Source organism: Triturus cristatus, chromosome 11 (genome assembly GCF_964204655.1).
Source record: "Triturus cristatus chromosome 11, aTriCri1.1, whole genome shotgun sequence".
Taxonomy (NCBI): Eukaryota; Metazoa; Chordata; class Amphibia; order Caudata; family Salamandridae; genus Triturus; species Triturus cristatus.
The window spans coordinates 570559623-570577763 of NC_140594.1; the positions used below are offsets into that span (position 1 = coordinate 570559623).

General features: G+C 44.6%; 1 protein-coding gene across 2 annotated transcripts in view; it reads right to left on the reverse strand.

Annotated features, from left to right (window-relative positions):
• RASA2 (RAS p21 protein activator 2) overlaps window positions 1–18141 on the reverse strand; it is a 516748-nt gene that overhangs the window by 212092 nt on the left and 286515 nt on the right. For both annotated transcript variants that reach the window (XM_085633666.1, XM_085633665.1), the window contains exon 10: window positions 343–499. In XM_085633666.1, coding sequence (XP_085489792.1) covers window positions 343–499 — 157 coding nt within the window. The remainder of the gene's footprint in view (window positions 1–342; window positions 500–18141) is intronic.

Below are 18141 nucleotides of genomic sequence, written 5' to 3' on the forward strand. Positions count from 1 at the left end.
GAGTTCTCAGTCCTTATCTCTGGAATATCATTTGTCACAATTGAAGCATGAACCTAAACTGCCATACGACTTGGCAATTCAAGGAGGCATTCTTCGGCCCCTGGGGTTACATTCGGTTAGTGATAAGACCTCTAAAAGATGGTCCGAGATAGCAGATCTCCTAGTCCACTACCTGCATTTCCATTTCACCTCACTAGAGGAACCATAGTAAATAAATATATAAGAACACAAATTAGTATTTTTGGGACTTTGTAATAGATAGAGAAGCACAGCTGGTAATTGCATAATCTAACATGTTCAAAAGAGCAAACCATTTCAAAATCTACGTCTCAGTGGAAATACCTTAACATCCGGTGATTTCACCATGAGGTTTTTCAGTGGGACATAATGCTCTGATGGAAGCACATAGTCCTCAGAATAACAGATGTTTAATCGAAGCGATCCAAGATCGTCTGCCTTGGAAGTCTTGTTTCCATTGTCTCGTGGTTGTAAAAAGTACCTATAAAAAAAACAGTGCAATGAAACATTAAACAATTTAAGAGCGGGATAGAGCAAGAGAGACTATGTATGTTTCTTAGCCAGAAATTCATTCCACACTTCAGATATTTCTAAGAGCTGCAAATAGATGTCACTAATTTAATTGGATTCCATTAAAAAAACCTTGAAATATTTGGTGGCTGAGTTGCTGTTGCATGGATCTGAACTTGTGATCTCCTCACTGCTACATATTTAACAGCAAGTATTAACTAGTAATTGCACGGTCCTTCAAGCATGAAAGGTGGAGTACTGCATAGGCCTGGAGCGGAGAGTTGATTGGGCATCAGTAAAGACACTAAGGATGGGGAGGAAAACAAAGTCAAGTCCACCGACATTGCTCTACCTTCTCATCAACTCTTGGGAATCTAATTCTATAGATAAAGAACACTGGGAGGGGGAAGCAACATGAACAGAAGTTAAGCAGAAAGGGTAAACAGAATGTAGTGATGGAAAGCAGCAACTTTTCAAGATCATCTTTCCAAAAGTGGCCCTATTCACTGTCCTACAAATTTCTGAAATAGGCATTTCCTGCTACCAATGCAGCTTTTCCTCAGGTAAAAGGAGATGAATACTCAAAAGGACAATAATGCCACAAATGTAAAACATCTGGATACGCACGAGAATATTCACTTGGCTAAAGTGGTTATCCTGTTGCTTCCAAGTGCAATTTTACATTATTCAGATGATGTACAATTTTTGAACCAAAGAACTGTGAAAGTACAGGATGGGAAACTGAGAATTTGTTGTTGGTATGAATAAAACTCTGCCAGAGTTCAGGGTATGATAGAAAGAACCATCCAAAGGACAACCTTCTTTGTGCCAAAGATGCTGGAATAGTTATTTGAAAGAGAGCCTGAAGTCTGCTAATGCTCCTAGCAGAAGTGATAGCTAACCAAAAAGGCTGTCTTTTAGAAGAAGGAAGCCACCAAAATGACGTACAAAAACCACATTTTTAACAGGAATTTAATATTTTAATGGGAAATAGCATGTGGTCTTTTAAGGTATGAAAACCTGTCACCAGGTTTACTTCAATATAATAAATTTGCTGTATGGCTCCCAAAGGGAAATAAGGACATCACTTCACACAATGTAGTATGAAAAGGATGTCTCTTTTCCATAAGCCCAATAACCAAATCTTTGTTCAACAGGGCACAGAATAGAAATGTTATCATCGGAAAGCCAACATATGGATAAGGTAATTTTGGAGGAACCAAACCATTTGACAATTTTCATAATGGAGGGGGGGGGGGTGAAGGAAAATGTTACGTACCCAGTAAGAATGTGTTCTTGGCATGTAGAGCTCTGCATACTCCTGCCATCTAGTATTGGGTCCGGATGTTTGCAATTTTTTTTTTTTTTTTTAAGAAGTCTTTCCAGTCACGAGGTAGGTGACTCCTCCTTTCGGTGACAGTGCACATGGGCATTGACTCCATTGTTAGATTGTTTTCCCGCAGAGGGTGAGAATGGAGTAGAATAGAGATGTCCATGCATATGTATATAAAGTAAGAGAGAACTGCACCAGGTAAAGGTACCCGGAGAGGTTGGTGGGCGCATGTGAATCTACAGCTCTACATGCCAAGAACAGATGCTTACTTGGTAAGTAACATTTTTCGTTCGAGGCATGTGAACTGAAGATCACATGCTTTGCATAGACTATACAGCAGTATTCTCCCAACGCGATGGCTAACCTGTAGCTGTTGCAGTGGTCTGAAAAAGTGTTCTAAATACTGTCTGACCCACATTAGCTTGTTGCCTTGCTGAAACATCTACACAATTATTGGTGAATGTGTGTGGTGTAGACCATGTTGCAGCCTTACAAATGTCAGCTAAGGGAATGTTTCCGAGGAAAGCCATAGTAGCCCCTATTTTAGCAAGTGGAAAGCGCTCTAGGGGGTATTGTTTTCTTTTTTTTTTTGTTTGTTTTTTGCGAAAACCTTTATTGTACATAAAAATCAATACAAACATGGGCCTACAACCACCAGGGCCGGCCGCTAATATATACATGGTCAACAACATCAAGGCAGCAAGAGGCCCCCTGGGGCCCAGCCGAATTAACAAATTACTGAGTGCACCTCAGAGGTTATCAGGATACATAGATTTTAGAAATACAAACAAAGAAAAAATAAAATAACACCAAAAAGCAAGGCGGAAACCATCAAAAAAGGGGCGTCTAACCACATCCGGGGAACTACACAATACATACTCCACCCTCAGGTGGACAATGAGGATGAGCAAGGGGGAGGTGGGGGCGACGGGAGAGCCACAACCGTCTACAGGTAAAATGTAATAGTCCGGGAACCTCAGGATCAGGGGGACAAGGCAGCATCAGATGTGTCCACGAGGGGGGGCGCGCAGATGTTCCCTCGGTACGCGATCCACTAGGGGGTATTGTTAAAGTTCTCTTTGCTTTTGCATAACAAGTCTGAATACATTTAACAATCCATCTGGCAAAATACCTGACTTGGATATAGGATTGCCCTTGTGAGGCAGTGCAAAAGCAACAAAAAATTCTTTAGTCTTACGAAATGACTTTGTTCTTTGTATGTAATTTAAAAGGGCTCTTCTAACATCTAAAGTGTATAGAGCTTGTTCTGCCACTGAATCCGGTTGAGGAAAGAACACCAGTAACTCAACCGATTGATTGATGTGAAAGGCAGAAACTACCTTAGGTAGAAACTTAGGGTTGGTACGAAGAACCACTTTGTCTTTGTGAAGCTGGAAAAAGGCTTCTTCTTTGGTTAGTGCCTGTAGCTCACCCATTCCCCTTAGTGAAAGTAATTACAATGGGGAAAGCGATTTTCCACAAGAGAAATTGCAGTTCACATTTATGCATGGGTTCAAACGGTGGGCCCATTAATTGTGTGAGGACTATGTTAAGATTTCACACTGGGGCAGGTGGAAGTCTTGGTGATATGACTCTTAAGTTCTTCCATAAAAGATTTGATAACTGGCACTCTAAAGAGAGACAAGTGTTTCCTATTTTGTAGATACGCAGCTATCACCGAGAGATGTAGGCGGATAGAAGTGTAAGCTAACTGACCGCTGCAAGTGTAACAAATAACAAACGATATTTTGTACGGAAGCATCAAGAGGATTGATATTATTACAATAGATAACAAAATGCTTCCATTTAGCTGCTTAACAATGTCTTGTAGAAGGCAGTATGGCCTCACTAATGATGTTCATGCAGTCTGGTGGAAGATTCAGATAACCAAACTATGACTTCAGGAGCCAGATCACTAGGTTGAGTTCTTTGGGATCAGGGTGTATGATTTCTCCATGGCTCTGTGTGAGGAGACTGGATGTGAGATGCAGCTTTTGATGTGGAACTAGCGATAGCTCCAACAGGGTAGTGACCCAAGGTTGACGGGTCCATGTGGGAACTACTAGAATTAGGGTGAGGGATGTTTGGCTGAATTGCCGAACCACTGATGGAATGAGTGGGAGAGGCGGAAAAGCATATGCAAATATCCCAGATCAGTTCATCCATAGTGTATTGTCTTTGGAGAGCGGGTGTGGATACCTGGAGACAAAGCTTTGGCATTTTACGTTTTAGTGTGTGGCAAAAAGATCTATTTGCGGAAACCCCCAACGTTGAAAGTATGAGAGGAGAACTTGAGGGTGAAGTTCCCACTTGTGGATTTGCTGTCTCTGTCTGCTGAGGTTGGCAATCTGATTGTTTACTCCTGCGAGGTGTTCTGCTAGGAGATAGATTTTGTGGTAAATGGCCCACTTCCAAATGGCTTGAGCCAGGTGTGACAGTTGGAGTTTGTGTCCCCCCTTGTTTTTGTATATAATACATAGCTGTCATGTTGTCAGTGCGAACTAAGACAGCTTTGCCTACAAGGTGAGCCTGAAAGGCTTTGAGCACTAGAAACACTGCTAGCAGCTCTAGATGATTTATGTGGAAAGCTTTTTGCTTTTGACTCCACAAGCCTTGAACTGTGTGATCTTGGAGATGAGCCCCCCAACCAGTGAGGGACGCGTCTGCTGTTAGCATTGTCTGAGGAACTGGGTCTATAAAGGGGCATCCTTTTGATAAATTTTGTGGGTTCCACCACTGCAGAGTGAGGAGTACGGCTGTTTACCAACACTAGATCGGTTAAAAGACCCTGCGACCGGTTCCACTGACTTGCTAAGCATTCCTGAAGGGAACGTATGTGAAGCCTGGCATGGGGAACAATCATGATGCAAGAGGCCATCAATCCCAGCAGCTGCATATTCACTCGAGCTGGTAGTGAGTGAGTGGGCTGAAACTGCAGAACCAGAGCCTGAACATTGCAAATTCTGGCTGCATTGGGGAAGGCCAGAGCTCTTTGAGTATCTAAAGTGTCACCTAGATGGTTTTGAGTGTTGGAAGGTTGAAGATGCGATTTCAACACATTGACTGTAAATCCCAGTTGGTGCAGCAACTGCAGTGTTATGTGAGTGTGCTGGAGACACTTCAGGTACTTACTGGCTTTGATGAGCCAGTTGTCCCAAGTACTTGAAGACATGAATGTGTTGTCTTCGTAGGTGTACAGCGACTACTGCCAGACATTTTGTAAAGACTCTGGGAGCAGTGGTGACTCCGAATGGGAGTACTTTGAACTGGTAATGCTGCCCTGCTACCACAAATCTGAGAAATTTGCGATGAGCGGGATGTATTGGAATGTGGAAATACATGTCCTTTAAGTCTAGAGTAGACATAAAGTCTCCCTGTTGTAAAAGTGGGAGCATTTGTTGAGGCATCACCATGTGAAAATTATCCAATTGTCTTAACATACCCTTGAGCATGGGGAATGTGTGAGTGGATCTTTGGGAACTACTAAGGGTTTCAAAAAGGAAATCCTCATCTAGGGATTCTTTGTGTAATTGAACCCCATGATAATCAGCAGCCTTGCTTAATAGTTCTATATACCTTACATTGTCATTTGGTGGAGTAGGTTTAGTAGGGTAAAGATCAGGATCGTTACCTGTGGTAGAATCTGTATTATAATCCTTCCAGGGGTCTGCAGGTGCAGGATCACTGTCCCCCTCCCAGTCATCCTGATCATCAGGGATATAAGGTGGTGGTGAATTAGTTGGGGTAATTAACAAGTGTTGTGTTTCAGGGAAAGGAGGTGATGGAGGAGAAGGGTTAGTACCAGCATGTTTCCTCTTTAAAGGAATGTGATAGGCTTCCTCTGACTTAATTTTGCGTTTAAGTGGCAATTTGGTCGCAATAGGTCCAGTTTTTGGATTGATGTACAGTTCCTGTTGTTTTGGGTCTGGTTTTGAAGGCGGGACATCCAAACGGGGCTCCTTCGATGGCATCGGAGCATCTTTTTGTTTCGGCGCCGAAGTTTTCTGTGCCGGTGTCTTGGGTGCCAAGGATTTCAGTTGCGAAGACTGTTTCGGCATCGAAGGAGATGGGGCTGAGACAGGTTTTGACCCCGAAAGTTTGGGCTTGGTGCCAGAGTGTGGACGACTCGATCCTGAGCTAGAAGGCTTTGGTGTGTGTTTCAGTGCCGAGCCAGAAGGCGGGCATTGGAAACGTGTTCTTGGTGCCGACCATGGCCGAAGGCGGAGGAGGGACCGGAGCCTTTTTTACGGGCTGAGTTGGACTTTGGGGCATGGGAGGAGCGGTACTCACGATACACTGACCTTTCAGAATGTAGTCGTCCACAGCGGAACCGGACTCAGAGACGGAGATATGCTCCTCTTGTTCTTCCTCAGTCCCTATGGCATCGCCGTTCTTTTGTTCGGAATCTTCTCCGAAGAGGTCCGGAATGGAACCAGTGTTGGCTCTGCATGTCGCGACGTCAAGCCCGACGGTCGCTGAGCATTTTCTTCTAACAGAAAGATTTACACGCGTCGCAGTCCTGTTCGTTGTGCTCCGGAGATGAGCACAAGTTGCACACTTCGTGTGAGTCGACACGCGGGAACTTCGCGTGGCATCATGGACAGAATTTGAATGGAGTCCGTTCCATCGACTGCGAGTTGGACCAATGCGGGTAGGCCCGACGGCCTGCCAAGAGCTACCCGATCGAAAGAGTTTTTGTATTAAATACGATACGCGGATAAATGGAAATATGCGATTGAAAACAATACCGTCGAGGGTAAGTTGATTGCGCACCGAGGGGAACCCGAGAGACTGTGGTGTCGAACTGGAGCGCAGCGATTAACGTCCAAACCCGATGGCGGAAAAAAAACATTCTAACAATGGAGTCGATGCCCATGTGCACTATCACCGAAAGGAGGAGTCACCTACCTCGTGACTGGAAAGACTTCTTGGAAGAAAAACAAAGTGCAAACATCGGGACCCAAAACCAGATGGCAGGAGTATGAAAAGCATGTGATCTACAGCTCACATGCCTCGAACAAATAACTTTCCCTTCTCTGTGAAAAAGTTACAACAATGTTGTCTGACAGAAAAGGTAGGTCAAACAAGCATTGACACAGCCAATATGTCTCGTCTTTTAGACCTATTGACTTTGCTAATGGTTTTTACTAGCGATACAGCATTTTACATGCTGTGCAGTAAAGAGGAAACCAAAAAAAGGTGCTATAATGCAGCCACATCATTTTGTAGGCATGCTCACCACACATAGGAGCGCCTACAAAAAGAAACTGTTCTTTTTTTTTTTTTTCCTTAGTGTAAATACAATCTCTGTGGCATCATTAACCAGGTGTTTGATGTATGCCAATGCTTTACAAAACGATTGATAATGTAAAATCAGCATAAATAATTATGGGCACTATGAAAATAAATTAGGGGACAATTAAGTCAGAAAAGTGCACACACAGGTACATGTCCTTGTACTGGTGCATACTTCAGACTTTCAGGAATTCACAATAGTATACAAAAGTAGGGATGGAAGCTGTACTTTTAGAAAACGTTTGTGAATCTGATTTTTGCAAAAATCTACTGGACGACTGCAGATCACCTTTCTTTATACCCGGTTTGCTTCTCACTGGAAAACATACTCCTGTCCCTTGCTGGGAGTAAATTTCAAATGTTTTACAAAGTGGGAAGAGACTGGAGAGGAGTTGACAAATAATCCTAAACATGTAAATATGAGGGTGTGCACAGGCTCACAAGAAATTCCAGCCCTTGAGTTACCACTTTTCACACTAGTATTTTAATTTGTGGAAAGGTGGCAAAATTACAGCTTTGCTACAATCCAAATCCTGATCAAATATTACCTCTGGCATTATCAGAGAGTACAAGGGTAAGAAAAATCTCTTATATAATGAGTACTGCAATCCTTTATCACGCCAGAGCAAGCTTCCAAAAATGACAAGTGAATGTTCTTTAGCAGGATTTCAAAGTAGGTTTGTGAAGCATCTAGTCCCTTGCAAAAGTAGATATTTAATAAAACCCTGTAACCCTTTAAAACATAAATAAACGTTGCCAATCAGTCAAACTGGAGAGGGAGAGCATCACGATTTCAAAAGATGAAGCAAACTCTGAACGAACACTGTCTAATGTTTTCTTGGCAACACAAAAATAAAAAAAGAGGACAAAACTCTCAAGCATTAAAAAGTGACTGAGCTTGTGCTTTATCTCGCATGTGCAACATAGAAGATCATCGGCATACGCAAGCTATTTTGCTTCAGATGGCACACAACAGAGGTAATGGTGATCAAGAGGCTCCCATTCCAAAGCTGACTTAGGATAGGATAGGATATATGTTTTTAAAGCACTCGAATGCCGTGGCGTCTTGGCGCTAGTGTGAGTACGAGTGTTACAGCCTATATCGCACACCTATGTTGGGGCAAACAGCCAGGTCTTCAATTCTTTCCTAAATACTTGTCTGTTTGATTGAAAACGCATGGCTGTTGGCAGTTTATTCCACAGCTTCGCTGCGCAATAAGAAAAGGCTCTTCCACCCCATCTCATCTTCCTAATCCTATCAATATGGAGAAGACCCAACGTGCTGGATCTTAATGAACGAACTGGAGTGTGAGGTCTAAACATATTTTGAATGGCCTTGGCTCCTCCACCATAAAATGCTTTGTGGACCAGGCATAAAGCCTTGAAATACACCTGCTGCTGGATGGGAAGCCAATGAAGGGCTCTGATTCCGGCGGAAGTTGGTTGGCCTCTTGGTATATTTAGGAGTAATCTGACGGCGGCATTGTGTAATGACTGTAACCTGCTCATTTGGAGTTTGCTAATCCCCAGTAGCAGGCCATTACAATAATCTAACTTGGATAGCAGAAGAGCCACTACCACTGTCCTTTGTAATTCCTTCCCGATAAAGGGAAATATCTTTTTCAAAGTTTTGATTAAAAAAAAACAGGAAGAGGTAAGATTATTTACCTGAGCGGAGAAAGTTAATTGACGGTCAAAAATAACTCCCAGGTTTCTAACCTTAGAGGCCGGACTGGGGCATTCTCCTGCTGTCGTTGGTCACCAAGAAACATTCCACTGGGGTTGCCCCTGGCCAAACTCGATGACCTCCGTCTTATCCGTATTGATTTTTAGGAAGCTATGGTTCATCCAGGTCATAATCTCCTCGAGACAGGTGTAAAACCTGATGGCTGTATCTTCAGGCTTCAGGCATATGACACTAAAGCAAAACCATGCTTCCTGATGAGACTGGCCAGGGGAAGCAAATAGATATTGAACATCGTTGGTGACAATGCTGATCCCTGGGGAACCCCACAGGGCAGATAGGAGCTGTCTGACTGCATGCCCTCCCAGTACAGGCTCTGTTCTCTCCCCTCCAAGAATGAGGATAGGAGGGACAGAGCCGAACCCCCGATCCCTACCTCCCGCAGCCGCTGCACTAACACCGTGTGATTCACGGTGTCGAAGGCTGCCGACAAGTCAAGTAATACAAGAACTGCTTTACCCCCGCTATCAACTGTTCTCCGAATCTCCTCGGCTGCTACAATTAAGGCCGATTCGGTCGAATGGTTAGATCGAAAACCATGCTGAGTCGGGTCCAATAAATCATTAGTGTCCAGGTATTCGATCAGTGTCTTGTTCATTGATTTCTCTAGGATCTTGGCCACCATAGGCAGACCGGCAATCTGTCGATAGTTCTTAGGCTCCGTAGGATCTAAGGTAGGTTTTTAAGAATAGGTCTAATCGTAGCACTTTCCCAGCATACTGGATAGCTACCAGACTCCAAGACTTGATTAATTAGCGGAGTCAATTCGTCGCCAATTCTGCTAGCGACCAAATGCAACACCGTGGAAGGACAGGGGTCTTTAGGTGATCCAGATTTTATAGAGAGGAGGAGTTTACAAACCTCATCTTTACTGATTGCTGGAAACCTAGTTAACTCCACATCAGATAATTCTGTCTTCATTTGTAATAGATCTAATTTGTCTGGGACCATTCGAACTTTCAAAAGATTATCATAGATAATTTGGACTTTATTCTGAAAAAATGTAGCTTGTTTGTTGCACATAATTTGATTCGGATGGAAGGTGCTTACCTACTGTGATTTAGAAAGCAGGTTTACCGTTCTAAAAAGCTCCCTAGAGGAATTACCAGATTCCTCCATTTTAGTGGTATAAAACGACTTTTTTGTCGCAGTAATTGCCTCTTTATATTGTTGGAGAGCAAGATTATAGTTTATTTTCTTGGCATTACCATATTCTTGCCTCCACTGACGCTCAGCAGCTCAACACTTTACTTTTAGACTCTTCAATTGTGGGTTGTACCAAGGGGACGAGGGCTTAAGTCTCCTAACTGTTGACCATTTTTCTGGGGCTACATGGTCAGCCGCTGTCCGTAGCCAATTATTAAACTCAGAGGCTGCCTCATTGTTATTTTTAGCCAGCGACAAGGGAACTTGACCAAGGGCTGCTATCAGATCTTCGGCGTGGACTTTGTTCCAGCGTCTGGTCTTTACCTTAGTTGGTTTTGCTTGTGTTTGCTGAATTAACAGCGGAACCCTGATCTTGAAGTGGATCGCATGGTGGTCCGTCCATGGAAGGGGTACGACTATTGACACAAGCGTCTCAGTATTATTCGAAAAGACGCCATCTAAAATATGACCAGCCTGATGGGTGGGCTCTAAAACCAACTGGGTAAAACCAAAGGTTGGCAGGTTATCCACTAGTCTACCAGTATCTAAATTATCAGCGAGTTCCAGGTGGTAGTTAAAATCCCCGAGAATCATAAACGGATGGGAATCCGTGTAGGATTCTAAATGGGTCATTAAAGTCTGTGCGAATAAAGCCTTAGGTCCAGGAGGACGATAAATTAGTAGTCCCTGAAGATTCAAAATATTATTGATATTAATGGTGAAATGTAGGGCTTCTGCCGGCAGATCCCTAATGGTGTCTACCCGCAGTTTTAAATGCTCCCTATGAATAATTGCTATGCCCCCACCTCTCCCCTCCTCCCTATCCTGAGAGGTAACTGCATAGCCCTTTGGCAGGGCTATATTCCAGTCTGGACACGAGGCATTGTCTGTCCATGTCTCGGTAAGGAAAATTAAGTCCGTATTCGTACTTTGAATCATATCTTCGATCTGGTGTTTATGTTTTCCCAAAGATCGTACATTTACCAAGACACATTGCAGATATTTTTCTTGAACAAATTTAGAATTTCTAACCTCATCTTGCCTGGACGGATAACCGGGTTGATTTCCCGTAGCTCCGTTCTTCAGGGCCTCCACCCTCTCAACAGGCGAACATCCCAAACGGAAGGAGCAGTTCGAACTTCGAAGTTGATGCAGGATATGAGGCTAGATCCCTCCTTGCTTGTTCAAACAAATCCTTGTAGCTGTGTTGTCTTTGCATTCCAGATGTTATGGTGACATCTTCCCTTGAGAGGTGCAGCATCCATGTAAGACCCATTGGGTTCCCTAGCCATAATGTGAAGAATCAATAGTGATTGTTATCAGGGTCATCTATGCCTGGAATGGCTATCCTTTCTACAATTTGAACTCCTTAATCCACCATGAAAGAAACTCTAGCACCTGAGTGATAACTGCATTTTTTGCCTTGACTTTAGGACCATGAGTGGGTTCTTCAGAGAACTTCGCCATTGTAAAATAAAGAAGAACTCATCCGTTAAAGATTACCAGGCAGGTAAACTAGGCTCTTTGTAGATCAGTCAAAAACTGTTCTCCACAACAAGTGCATTAATTACAGTTTGTTTTCACTACCAATTTTAGTAACAAATATAAACTTCCAGAAGGCATCTTTCAAATAGAAAAAAAAGTGGAAAGTGCCTAGGGAAGCTGAATACAGTGTGCTTCTGAAAGCTGGAAAAAAATACAAAGCAGGGATTGTATGGGGAAGACATGCGCATGACGGAGACTAGGTATACAAATGGGCATGTATGCTGCAATCCACGGAATGTTATTAAATGTATGCTTTTTGGGTATGCTTTATCCAGCTGTGCCTGCAGCTTTAAATATTCACAACTATCTGAAATGAAGGGGAAGCAAAACAGGGAAGCAAAACAACAATAGAAACTTATTTTGAAGTTAATTTGGGATCTACAACAGAATGTCAACTTACATATTTATTCATGGAGTATTAAATCACTCATACAAGACTGAAGGTGGCAGAGCGCTTTCAATTAAGTAAAGCATAGTAGCATATGAATGACAATGTATATTGCAACAAAATGTACATAACAGATCAAGTTGTATGTTGGTGCTCATAATACGGTTCAGGTTAAAGTCCAGGATCACAGCTTGATTAGGGTTATTAAGTTATCTTTGGAGGTAGAGCTGGAGCAAATATTTTGGATCCTTTCTGAATGCCTCAAACAATGGGTTTGTGAGTATGGAGGAGGGAAATAAGTTCCAGATTTTTGGGTCATTGTTGTAGAAACACTGGGATATAGCTCTGTTTCTTGCAGGTTTTAGGAGAAGGGATTCTACAACCCAAAGTTAGTTGGTGCATCCGGAGGAGGTGAGCTTTTTGCATTAGGTATCTGGGGGAGCCCAGGGCATGCCAGTGTTTGTTATACAGACTATTTTCTGAACATGCTAATAGGTTAGTGTAAGTGTTGGGTCTTCAAAATGCTTCAATTCAATGATAGCGTTGGCGCATGAGAGTTGTCTCCAGAGGAGCTAGGTGCAGTTTAGGAATGCCTGTAGAAAGGGCACTCCCTTATTCAAGTCTTAATAGGACCAAAGACCGCAGGTTTTGATATCTTTTGTGGGTATAAAGTATTTAACGAGTAGGATGCCTAGAAATATCACACAATTGATGATTTTGGGGTTTAAAATCGAACAATTTAGGCGAGTCAAGTCACAAAGAAGCAAGGTCTTTGCGGAGGTGACAAGTGTTGGAGTTCAGTCTTAACTGGATTTAGTTTTCAAAGGGGGTAAGCTTTAGTTACTACAATGGTTTTCAAGATACTGTTAGGACCGTTCTATTTAATCCCATTCTTATTCTGGGGTGATCAGACGTAGGTAATGGTTGATTGGTGAATGCCATGGAGCAGACGAGGCGGATGAGAGGACAAGAATCATCACGGTCATGCATACATAATCCATAGTTAACATGCTGCAGTGTAGCTTTTTCTATGCTGCAGTCCATCCTGAAGCCAGACTGAAGATCACCAAACAGGTTGTAGCCAATTGTGAATTGACCGAGTTGGGTAGCTGTGCAGCTTTAGAGGATTTTTTTTAAAGGAAATGAAGATTACAAAGAAGGTTGATTTTTTTTTTAAGATCCTCTAGATCCACTCCAATTTAAGCGTGGTTGACTTCACCTAAGGTAGTCTGAAATTACACTTTGAGGCCAATGGCGATGTGCATACTGATCTCCCCTACTACCGAGGCCGGATCTGGGTGACTAAAATGTGAAGACAGTCTGGTAATTGAGATCGCTGTGAGGAAATAATTTTCAGAAATTTCTTTGAATGTGCCCAAGTTTATACAGTTTTTCAATTCCAGAGTGTACGAAGAGTGATCCTTCACCCGTGGTTGTGTGGTGGTGGTTTAGAAAGCTCGATCTTATGGATTTTCTCAATTAATAAGTTGGAGAATTCTATGTTGGGACCGGAGGCTCAGATTATGCTCATTTCTTCCATTTATATCCGCTCAGCAGCCTTAACAACACTTTAAATACAAAGGACTACATAGCCCATGAGTCTTTGTAATAAGAAAACAATCATAGAGGCCAGGCCATTTAAACAACATCAAGGAACAGCACTTCCTCTTTCTTCGCTAATCAGCAGCTAGATAAAGGCTTTTCATTTATATTGTTTATGACTGTTTTCTTAAAACGGTGTAATTTGCTTACTTATGTGGGTTTGATCTTTTACCCCTTGCTTGTTGGTCTTGGTGCCTACCGGCGAGTACCTCGGTGCACGTCTGTGTGGTTGAGGGAATGCTCTTCTGCTCTGGATTTTCCCCACTTCCTGGCAGCCTCTGCCGTGTTCCGCATGGCTTCTCTACAAAGTGAAGCCTGCAGTTGGCTCAGGTGGCCTCCGTGTCAGTGCAGAGGCCGCTGGGGCAAGACCCAGTGTTCCCGAGGTGACGTAACAGGAACAGCGCTAGTGAAAAGACACCTGACTTGTAGTCAGGGGCAGTCTCCTTCCTGAAGCGCTTACGCTCCTCTGTGTACCGCTTGGAAGTCCTGCTGTGTGCCGTGGACCCCGGTACAGGGTGGAGCACATGCACGTAGCTCCACGGAAGGAGGGTTTTCTTTTCCTTCTCACGTTCCTCCCTTTCCTCGTCGGGTGCAAGCAGGTTCCCTTCAGACGAAGCAGATGTCATTTTCAGCGCATGCCTGGCGGCTTTCCTTCCTTTGGTCTTTGGCTCCATTGTCCGGTTAGACCACGGAGCAGATATTGTTTATTGGGCAGTGTTCTTTCAGGCTTACAATAACAAACAAACCTTGGCCCATACAACGGAAGTTTAATCACAGTTGTATGGTGCTCACTATAGTATTACCCCTAGTCCACCTGAACACAATGGCAGCTGAGTTTGATGCTTGGGAGGCCGTGGAGAAGGCGCATTCTCTGTTCCCCATTCACGTGGAATTGGTGGATGCTATTGATGCATCCCTGGAGAGGGCGGTCTCCTCGGCTCTGGAACCTGAGCCGTTGCATTATAGAGCTCACGGACAGGTGCACTGTGGTACCCTCATCAGAGGAAGACAGGAAGGAACCCTCTACTAGAGCAAAAGGGTCCTCCAATGGCAAAGGCAATGCGAAGGCACATTCCAGCGCCCCTACCTCTCTGGATGCCTTTGAGAGGCTGCGCCAGGCCTTTCTTGAGCAGCGCCTGGATGATGAGGCGTGAGAGGCTTCCCAGCAGGGCGATACACCCAAGGACGATGCCTGTCTCAAGAGAGGGGCGGATGACAATACTGTGGACGACACTGATGACCCAGATGGGGACTCGGATAACGACCCTGGTCCGAGCAGACCCTGGCGCCCAGAAGGGGGTGCCAAGAAGCCTTGGCTGGATGTTACTCAGAGCCACAACTGCACAGACAACTCGAGTATGTTTAGCCCTGAGGATAAATACCGCCCCGCTCAGCGGATTGGATGCCAGCGCCCGCCGTGGCCAGCCGTATTAGGAAACCTATGGACCAAGAGGTCTGCGGTCGCCTAAAGGCAGAATGCCCTGGACCATCCCAGGCTAATAAAGTGGCTAGTACACCAGAGATTGATGCCGGGATGGCAACGCTTATCACGAAATTCATCATAGACCCTAACAACGGTTTGATAGATCCAGCTGTCTTGCCAGGATAAGGTCTTGGACATCCTGGGGCTGCTCGCCAACATATGGGACATGGCAGAGGATGCCAGGGAGACAGGCCACATGATTAACTCAGTGATTCTATTGGGTTGGGCGCAAAGAGCCCTATGTTTTCTTGGAAATGCGAATTGTGCATTATCAACAGAGCGTAGACGCTCTTTGTGGATCAAGATCGAGCCCAGACTTGGCGAGTTGGCCATCACAGAGTCCAGTCACGTGGCAAATGGGGGCCTCTTTGGAGAGCCTTTTATAAGAGTACTGTCCCGTTTTGTCAACACTTTCTCCTCTCTAGACAAGGCTCAGCAATCTATTAAGAAGGTCTTTAGTCAGCAAAGTTTTGGGATGGCAGGAAGAGGTCGGAAGCTCTCCTCCAGCAATTCATACAATTCCAACCCCCCACAAGCTCCAGACGAAGCGTTCCATGCAGTGGCAAGACCAGAGGAAGTTCAGAGGGTTCTAACCGTCGACAGGCCATTGCGGAAAGGTTAACTTCCGCAGAGCCAGCAACGCACCAGATGGATCCACCAGTAAGGAATACTATTTTTTTTCCTACCCGAGGTGGAGGGGGTGGGGGCAGGGACTGCAATGGTAAAGCCACAAGTAGGCATCCATCACACAAGATACAAGGGTACTACTAACTGACTGGTTTTCAGTTCCACAGGACACCACACCAGCTTTCACAACCCCGTCCTCTAGTTTTCTCACAGAAGGGAACACAGGAGGTAAACAGAGAGGTGCATGATCTTCTACGCAAAGGGGCATTGTTTGTTAGAGGCTTCATCCCAAGGGGTTCCTCAGCAATATCTTTCTAGTCAAAAAGAAAGACATGGGGTTCAGGCTAGTGATCAATTCTTTTAAGATTTCAACCAATGGGTGGTGTATCACCACTTCAAAATTTAAGACATTTACCGTCTCAGGGATGTTTTGCTACCAGATGACTGGATGGTACGGCTCAATCTAAAAGACGCCTACCTGACAGTACCGATATTTTCTCTGCACAGTCAGTTTCTACAGTTTCAGTGGGACGGGCACACTTTCGAGTTCATTTGTCTGCCATTTGGTCTGTCTTCAGTGCCTTGGTGCTTCACCAAGCTGTTGAGGCCAGTCATGGAATGGCTACGGGCATGGGGCATATGTCTCGTAGTGTACCTGAACGACATCTTTCTGATGCTGTAGGAGAAGACAATATTACTCTCTCAGCTCCGGATGACTCAGGCCCTATTGCAGGATATAGGTTATATCTTGAACGATCTGAAATCAGAATGCATGCCAGCACAACACACAACTTTCCTGGGTTTCGAGGTCGATACATTACAACAAATTCTCTGTTTACCCCAAAAGAAGATATATTTGATTCACAGGGAGCTGCAACGTACTATGGCGAGAGAAGGTTTTTCCCAACACCACTTAGCCTGGATCATCAGCCTACTGTCGTCCTCTATTCAGGCAATCTTTCCAGGCCCCCTGCAAAGCCTGGCTTCAAAGCGCCTGAAGACGCAGCACCTACATCGAGACCAGACGTACATACAGGAGATTTCCCTAGAAGCTCGCACAGAGCTCCTTTATTGGCTCAAACATATGCAGGCCTGGAATGAGATGACCCCGAATCTGATGATCGAGTCCGATGCCAGTCGTCACAGTTGGGGCGCTCATTGCGGGGATATCACCACAGGCGGTCACTGGTCAGAACACGAGGAGTCTCTGCACGTCAATTGCTTGGAACTACTGGCTGAATCCTTTATGATTCGGAGTCTGGCAGCCAACAAAGTGCCCTCCGCCATCTTATTGAAGATGGACAATGTCTCCACAGTGAGATATATCAATCGATTGTGGGGCATGTGATCCAAATTACTGGCATACTTGGTCAAAGATTTCTGGAATTATTGCCTGGTACACAAGCTATCAGTCCTGGCGGAATGCCTGCCAGGGAAGCTCCATCAAACAGCGGACTGGCACTTCAGACACCTACAGGACGACAGTGCCTGGAAACTGGATCCCTCTGTTTTTTTAGAGTCTGATGACTCAGTGGGGTCCGTGTCAAATGGACCTTTTTGTGGTGCGACTAAACTATCAGATTCCTCAGTTTATCAGTTAGTGTCCGGATATGCTTGCGGAAGCAATGGATACCTTCCTACAAGATTGGAGTCGGTTTCAGGGATATGCGTTGTCCCCATTCTCCAGGATACTCAGACTCACGGCACTAGTTAGGCGGCAGTGAACATGGTGACGCCATGTCGTAAGTCTCAAGTTTGGTTTTCAGTTCTTATGGAACTTTATATGGATTTTCCAATCCAACTTCCCCTGACTCCCCGTCTGCTGACAAACTCGAACAGCAAGTTGCACCCTTTGGTTCAGGAGGAAACCCTCAAACTCATGGGTGGAAGATTACAGGGGACGTTGGGAAATCCCGGGCCTTTCGGCGAGGGCTTCCTCCCTTATCAGGAAAGCATGGGCAGATTCTACAGTCAAACCATATAGATCTGTATGGCGAAGGTGGTCATACTGGTGTTTGCGACGGGGTTTGTGTCCCGCGGGGTCAGATATAATGCACAGTCAATTTTCTGTCAGAATTGGTTGACAAACGTTTGGCTTACCGCTCGATTAGTGCAAGTAGATCTGCAATTTTGGCGGGGCACATACCCAAACATGAGGTCCCGGTAGGAGAACATCCACTGGTATGCAGATTGTTGAGGGGCATCCATCTGTCTTTTCCCCCTCGTCCGAAGTACTCTTCCTTGTGGGATGTTAATGTGGTACTAAGACTACTGCAGTCTTGGCATGATAATCGCTTCTTTACCAGAAGGAGCTCACAGGTAAGTTAGTGGTACCTCTAGGTCTTATGTTGTGTAAACGTGTGTCAGATGACCGGGCCTTGGAAATCACTTCACGTTATGTTCTCCCCGGAGGGTATGTCATTCACGATTGCTCAAGGAACGAAGTCTAA